Raw genomic sequence first — 7,939 nt, 5'->3', positions numbered from 1 at the left:
AAGGATAATATTTTAGTTAATTTTGGTATATAAAAAATTTTTAAAATAAAAGATAACATCAATAATTTTTTTTATCTCAAATGGTGGTTCTTTACTTCATCCATTGTTGGGGTTTCGATCCTCACTCATGGGAATAAAACAGATTTTATGGCCAACCATTTACATCTTTGAAGAGCACCCATGCAAGGGGATTAGTCACTATTGTCGTTGGTGGATACCTTGGTCTCGACCAAAAAAATATAATATTTCTAGTTAGATTCCATGTAAAATGAGCAAAATGCCCCTTATGAGGTAAAATTGCACTTTAGCTCCTTTTTCACTTACTATATTTCTTTATTCCATTCATGGCACTTAATACCTCAAACTTTCAATAATTTATACATATCATCCATAATCAATAATAGTCCATGCAGAAATTTGCATTTAGGTCATTTCAAGATAAGATAGGAAATTTGTGATTTAGTCCTTGAACATTTCCATTAATTTAGTCCCCAAATCCTTTTTTTCTTTACACTTACTCTTCCGATCATACGGCAGTTCATTCATGGTTTTTAACTTATTTTTTCATTGTTAGGAAATTCGCACTTTAGGTCCTCATACTTTTTGAATTTTATAATTTAGTCCATAAAGTGGTTTCCTTCATCATAATACATATTCCAAATCATCCTAATGTCCAACAATCATTATTAACTAATATTTCCTCAATTTAGTCAAATTGCGATTTGGCCTCTAATATCAATATCTCATACTCACAATCATTCTCGCAATTCCCTTTTCTAAAAATAAAATAATTCCTTAAGACTTCACTTATTAAACTCTTTTTTTCTCTTTAAAGCTTCATTGTATTAGGTCCCAAAGCAGTATTGTTTACTATACCAGAGATTTGGGACATTACATGGTGAACTTATGATCAAAATTGCCAATTAATTAATCTTCTTGTGGAACCCCTAATTGACTTGAAACTAGAAACATCGATGAAAGGGACATGAAAAATCAAAGATGCTACAACTTCTTGAACAACTTGATAAGTAATCCTAACTTCAGACAATGATTAAGGGCTAGTTCTTTATTGCTTTTGAAAAGTGCTTTTGAAAAGTGCCGTGGAAAAGTGCTTTTGAGAAATGCTTTTTGAAAAAAATTGAGTGTTTGGTATTACTGTCAAAAACTGCTTTTGAAGAATAAAATGTCCATTTTAGACATGATATTATAAAGTAACAAATATGCATTTAAATAATGTTCAAATTAGTTAATATTATGATATTTTAGCAAAAATATAAAAATAATTTATTATAACTTATTGTTAATATTTTAATATATAATATTAATTTTAAATATTTCTAAGTAATTAATATTAATTATTTATTAAATTTAATTAGAATATATAAACTATATTTAAATATTTAAATATAATAATTAAATATTTGTAATTATATATTGACACAATTGTATTATTTTAAAATTATTTTTATTTTTAATTAATACTTTTAACACATTTTTATTATTTTATTTTAAAATGTATTTGAATATATAACTCATATTAGATATTAACATAACATAGAAAACATAAACCTAACAAATTAAAATATTACATATATTTGGATTAAAGTTTTAAAAAGGGATAATATTTATATACCAAATATAAATACTAAAAATTTTACAATAGCATTTACAATTTAAAGTGAATTCATTAAACTAGAAGCTATAGCATCTCTTCTTAATTCCAAGCTGCCTCTGTTCTGTTATGCTCTCCAACACTGCTAAATCGTCTGGAATCAAGCCAGAAATCGCCATAACAATCCCTAAACGGTGCAACATAGCCAACCGTCCGATCAGATACAAGTGTGGAGGTCAGTTATGATTTCATTGCTACATTATTCATCTAATCTTTTAGTTTCTGAAACTTGTTATTAATTATGACCACTTGTTTGCACTTTGCAGCTTACACACTTCCTTGAATAGACCTCACATACAATACTAATCACTATGTAATTTAAGCTTTACTTGTGTACCAATACAAGCTTGCAGCTTGTTCATATCCATACTGAATAATAACAATAATCGTTAAAAAACATATGCTTTTTGGTTATTTAGCATGAAAATCCTAAAAAACAGAGACAAAACTATATGAGTTGGACAACATTTGACTTGTCTCTTCTTATGGCTTATTTAACAACCATTGTAAAAGCATCCCACCAGCATATGGATAAGACTACTTTAATCTTTGGGGTACAAATTTTGAATAGGAGACAAAACTGAAAACTGTTGAATTGACTACAAGATAAAACTGTGGTAAAAATTTAAGGTTGTTTTCTAATGTTTATAGTGACTAGCATCCACAAAAACAAGTAAAAACATGTACTGTCAATGGCTATATTGAATAAAAAGAAAAAAGGAATTGGAGACAACAAAGGTAGATAAGAGAGTTCAACCATGGATAAACCATACATTCAAGCAAAAGTAACAATTCATCATAATAATATATAGTTACTAAGAAACAAGTTTGATAATCCTTAAAAGGCAGACCAAATAACTATAATTGCTTGGCTGGAGACAATATAAACAATCCAGCTCTCTGCAACATTTGATTTACTATATAATCTATCTCCTATATCTATAACTTGAAACAGATTAAAATGTTGCCCATATCTTCCTCTGTACCTGTTAAAAACCAAAATTTATCAGTCATTGCATTGGTCCAATTCAGGGAGATTTTGATTAAGTAGCAAAGGTACCCTTATAAGTATATATCCTGATTGGCAAACAAGTATTAGTAATATAGAGACCTTGCAGAAATAACAAACATGTTAAACCTTTGAATTGGAATGTTTTTGTCCAAATAGGCAATTATACAGTACCTTGCCAAATTCGATATTGTCATCACTAAACAACCTCTACTTCATCATGAGTATTGCAACATGGTATCAAAGCTGAGTAATGATTTACCTAGAAGCTTGGTCAGCTGGTTTTATGACTCAAACACATGCAGAAATTAGTAGTGTGCATCTAACGTTTATGCCTCAAGACCAGGCTAAAAAGGATGACCAGAACCCTATTGTTATTAATGAACATGGTAAGTACTCAAACCTTATTGGTATAATGATATTTCCTTGAAAGGCTCACTAAATTGCCTGATTGTATTTTACAGCAAAGTTGGCATGATCAATTCTACCCAAAAATTGTTCGACAAAATGTTAGAACTAAAATGTCGTCCTACTATATTAAATTGTAGAACTAAAATGCTAGAACTAAAATGCCAGAAATTGTTTGGCATTTACCCCTTCTTCTTCAAGTGTTCTTTACTAGTCACATTACAGAAAACAAAAGCATAAAAAATCAGCATTGTAACAACAAACGAGAGGTGAATTCGTTCTAAAAGTCGAAAAGTAAAGAGATTTTGAATGGGAGAAGAAATAAAAATGTGGGCTTTGAATGGGAGAAAAAAATCTTCCAAAGAGAAGCATCGGTGGTGGAGAAGAGGAGAAAATATACAGAAGAAATAATGATAAAAATCAATCCCATAATAAAGACAAACAAAAATATACAGAAGAAGAGAAGAAAAAGATAAACTCACCGGTGGTGGAGAAGAGGAACAAAGAACCAGAGACTTCTTTAGTGGAGAAGAGGAACAAAGACCCAGCAGAGGAACAAAGAACCAGCGATGAAGAGATGAAAGCAAAGTGCTTTCTAGATGAAAACAAAGAACTAGTGTTGTGTTTGGCTAAAAAAGTAAAATACCAGCCCAAAAGTATTTTTTGGCTGAAAAAGCTAAAAAATTCTGTTTTTTCATATGCCCAAAAGCACTTCAAATAAGTTGAAAATTTACTACTACTGAAGTCTGTTCTTTATTGCTTTTCAGGGAAAAACATTTTTACATACAAAAGCTCATCTGGAAAGCAATAAAGAACACAACCTAAATTTGTCCACACTTGGAAAATATGCACAAAGGCAGAATTTTATTAAATAAAAATTATTTCACAAAATGGCTGAAAACGAATTCTTACACAAATGCTTGCAACTTCAACTTAAATTGCTTTGCTTTGCTCATTATGATTAGACCACATGAAAATGACAAGTCTTGGTGCTTAGCTTTGCCCATGGAGTTGGTATCATGGGGGCAAGGCTCCTGGCTTCCATGTATGTAGTTTTGCCTATGGAGCAATGCAGGGAGAAGTGCTCCTGTAGGGAATGCTATTAATTGGTAGTATAGTTACAAAAACATTAATAACCAAAAACTACCATCTATTTTTTTTTTCTATTTGTTCTTTTAAAGCACCACTGTCTACAATTTACCTGATAATTGGGGTGTTATGCTAGTTTAGTGGAGCCATTTTTTTCTCTGTACTTTCCTGCTTGCTATATGCTTCTTGGATTTTCTCTTCGTTTCTAAACGTTCGATTTCTAACATTTTGGGCCTCAAATGCAGTGTTAGAGTGGGAATTTTTCAAAATTCTCAAGATCATGGCCAATATTAATGGGCTTTCAAATTTCTCCAAATTCTTTGGGTCTTTACCCAACGATAATACGACCGTTAAAACCCACCTAAAACCTCAGGATTTCTTTAGAAGACAAGAAAAATGAAGTCTCTCTACCAGCAGCAACGCCGTTTCCTTCTTCTGAATGTAAATGATCTGCGAAGGCTATTCTTCTCCGATCAATCACGGATTTCCAAAAAAGGTGATCCTTCTATGAAGTGGCCCTCACCTTCTTCATCTCCTCTTTCTAACACCAGACCTCACCCAACTCCCACCTCAGGTTTCTCCCAAAACAAAATTTCCATCATCTCCAATCTCCTCAAAGACCCAGCCATTACCTCCAGTTCATCTTTCGAGTCCGCTTTGGACCAAACAAGGGTAGACCCTGATCCGGATCTGGTTCAAGCAATATTCGAGCGCTTTGATTCTTCTCCAAAATTGTTGCATAATTTATTTCTTTGGGCTGAAAAGAAACCTGGGTTTGAATCATCTGCGACGTTGTTTAATTCGATGATCAATATTCTTGGTAAAGCTAGGAAGTTTGAGGACGCCTGGACTTTGGTTCTTGATCGGATTGATGTTGGGAAGGAGGACTCCAATTTGGTTTCTGTCAATACCTTTATAATTTTGATCAGACGATACGCTCGCTCTGGTAATTTCCTTCATGCTTTGCGTAAAAAGCTTTGAACTTGCTTTTTGCTAGAAATTTAATCTTGGACTCCTGAATTCCTGATAAAGCAATCCTTCACATTCTATTTCTGTGTCTACATTTTGCATTATTGACCTTCAATATTGTTTTCTTAACGAATTTAAGGTAGGTATATAGATGATGATTTGCAAATCCCTAAATAAGATATTGGATTCGGAATAACAAATTATGGCTCATTACTATCCTATATATCGAGATGATATATGTAAATAAGACATCGTTTTAGGACTAAGAACTTATGGATTACTACTACCTTATATCTCGAGCAGGTGTATGTTCTTACATGTTCAGTTTTTTATCAATTCGATGATGAATCTGCGAATCCGTAAATAAGAAATTGTTCTTGGGCCAAGAAATTATGGATTACTACTGTCCCATATTTGGAGCAGGTATATCTACTCACATGTGCAGTATATACCAATTCGATGATGAATTTGCAACTCTGTGAATAAGATATTTGTTTTGGACTTAGAAGTTATGGATTACTACTATATTTGAGCAGGTAAATGTACTTGTCTAATGAAACTCAACATTGAATCATTAAGTTAATATGATCATTTAAAATTAGTACATGATAAGAAAATAAACCTTCTTTAAAGAGTTTAAATTTCCCATTGAATTTTATATTTCTTTTGGTTTAGTGATGCAGTATATAATCATGCAGGTATGACTCAGCCTGCTATCCGGACATTTGAATTTGCAAGCTGTTTAGATAAAATTTGCAGTTCTAATGACAAAAGTAATCTTTTTGAAATAATTTTGGACTCCCTATGTAAGGAAGGGCACGTTGGGGTGGCAAGTGAATATTTCTCTAGAAAAAAGGAGACAGATCTTTGTTGGGTTCCATCAATCAAGGTTTATAACATGCTATTAAATGGATGGTTACGGTTGAGAAAGCTCAAGCATGCAGAGAAACTTTGGTTGGACATGAAAAAGAATGGTGTGTCACCTAGTGTTGTATCATATGGTACCTTAATAGAAGGATACTGTACAATGCGTCGTGTTGAGAGGGCAATGGAATTGGTTGATGAAATGAAGGGAGTAGGAATTCAGCCGAACTTAAAAGTATATAATCCAATTATTGATGCACTTGGGGAAGCAGGTAGGTTAAAGGATGCATTAGTGATGATGGGACGAGTTTTATTCTGTGAACTTAGCCCTGATATTTCGACATATAACTCTTTAGTAAAAGGTTACTGCAAGTCCAAAGATTTAGCAGGAGCTAGTAAAATACTTAAGATGATGATTAGCAGGGGTTGCATCCCAACCACTACAACCTACAATTATTTCTTTCGATATTTCTTGAAATTCAGGAAAATTGAGGAAGCAATGAACCTTTATACAAAGATCATTCAGTCTGGTCATACTCCTGATCGGCTTACTTACCAGGTTTTGTTGAAGCTTCTGTGTGAGGAGGAGAGGTTGGACTTGGCAGTTCAGGTTAGCAAAGAAATGATGGTGAGGGGATACGATAGGGACTTGGCTTCTAGCACTATGTTGGTTCATTTGCTTTGCAAAATGCATAGGTTTGAAGATGCTTTTTGGGAGTTTGAGGACATGATACAAAGGGGTTTGGCTCCACAATACCTCACTTTCCAGAGAATGAATGATGAGTTAAAGAAAAGGGGAATGACAAAGATGGCAAGTAAACTATGTCGTATAATGAGTTCTATCCATTCTTCCAAAAAATTGCCCAATACATATGGTGGAGATGAGGACTCGTCACAAGCAAGGAGGACATCCATAAAGCAGTTGTCTGATATGCTAAAAACATGTAATGATCCGAGAGAACTTGTTAAGCATAGATTTTTATCTGAAAATGCTGTGTCAAGAGCTGGCCAGTTGATTGAGATTATCAAGAAAAGAGCTAAAGAAACAAGTATGAATAGTTAAGGCCTAACTGCAAGGAAGCAACTACAATGGAGCAGGCTTCATGAAATTTTGGAGCAGTTGTTAGATGGCTTTTGTTATCTCCGGGGAAAACATAATGGAAATTGATTGTGGAGAACTCTGTTTTGTGATTAAGATACCGTGTGAAAGCTCATATATCTTTGAGTATAATATTAGCAGCGGTATGATGAAAATGAAAGGCCATTTTTACACTGCACATATCGGTATGTAGAAGACACGATGATAGAAAAGATTGATGTTCAAGCTGGAGGATCTGAAGTAAATGCATTGAGTGCTTGCTTTTTATTTGAAATTGACTTTGAGAGATTTCGAGGTTGCAATTACTCAGCACTATCTCTTCTTTTGTCAGTATCACTATTTTCATTGTCAAAGATGGAATCACAAATCTTATTCTTGGATTTGACTTGAGGAGCTAATCATGTCGATGCCGGTAAGAATTAAATTATACTTGGGTGTTCTAAATTGAGGAACCATATTATGTACATTTTTTGGGGTTCACCCCTTAACCCCCCCTCCCCCCCCCCGGGGCATCGGAAAAAAAAATGAACATGACTTCAAAACTACAATTGAAATAGTTATATTTTCTCTTAAGCATGGCATATCTAATAAATAGGTGTTTCATTAAACCAAGTAAGCTATGGAGTTTAAAGGTGTGGTTAGATGCAAAAGTGGAGGGATGGGAGGGAGTGGAAAAGTGAAGAAAATAAATTTTGAGCGTGTTTGGTTGGGAGGAAAGAAAATAGGAAGGATGATTATTTTTCATTCTAATATATAAAAATCAATCCTTCTAAATTGAAATGATAAGAGGAAAAAAATGAGAGATGTGTATGGTAGTTCAAAATTATAT

At 33.2% G+C, this 7,939-nt stretch overlaps 1 protein-coding gene across 1 annotated transcript; it reads left to right on the top strand.

Moving 5' to 3' along the window:
• Positions 1 to 4,567: 4,567 nt before the first annotated feature.
• On the top strand, positions 4,568 to 7,495 carry LOC105791064 (pentatricopeptide repeat-containing protein At5g11310, mitochondrial). Its single transcript, XM_012618942.2, has 2 exons — positions 4,568 to 5,124; positions 5,846 to 7,495. Exons 1-2 carry the CDS (start codon positions 4,575 to 4,577, stop codon positions 7,072 to 7,074), a joined length of 1,779 nt encoding a protein of 592 aa, XP_012474396.1. The 5' UTR covers positions 4,568 to 4,574; the 3' UTR covers positions 7,075 to 7,495.
• The last annotated feature ends 444 nt before the right edge of the window (positions 7,496 to 7,939 follow it).

The sequence above is a fragment of the Gossypium raimondii genome, chromosome 8 (assembly GCF_025698545.1).
Source record: "Gossypium raimondii isolate GPD5lz chromosome 8, ASM2569854v1, whole genome shotgun sequence".
Classification (NCBI taxonomy): domain Eukaryota; kingdom Viridiplantae; phylum Streptophyta; class Magnoliopsida; order Malvales; family Malvaceae; genus Gossypium; species Gossypium raimondii.
The sequence above is the reverse complement of the archived record's forward strand: the minus strand, read 5'-3'. Positions and strand labels throughout refer to the sequence as shown.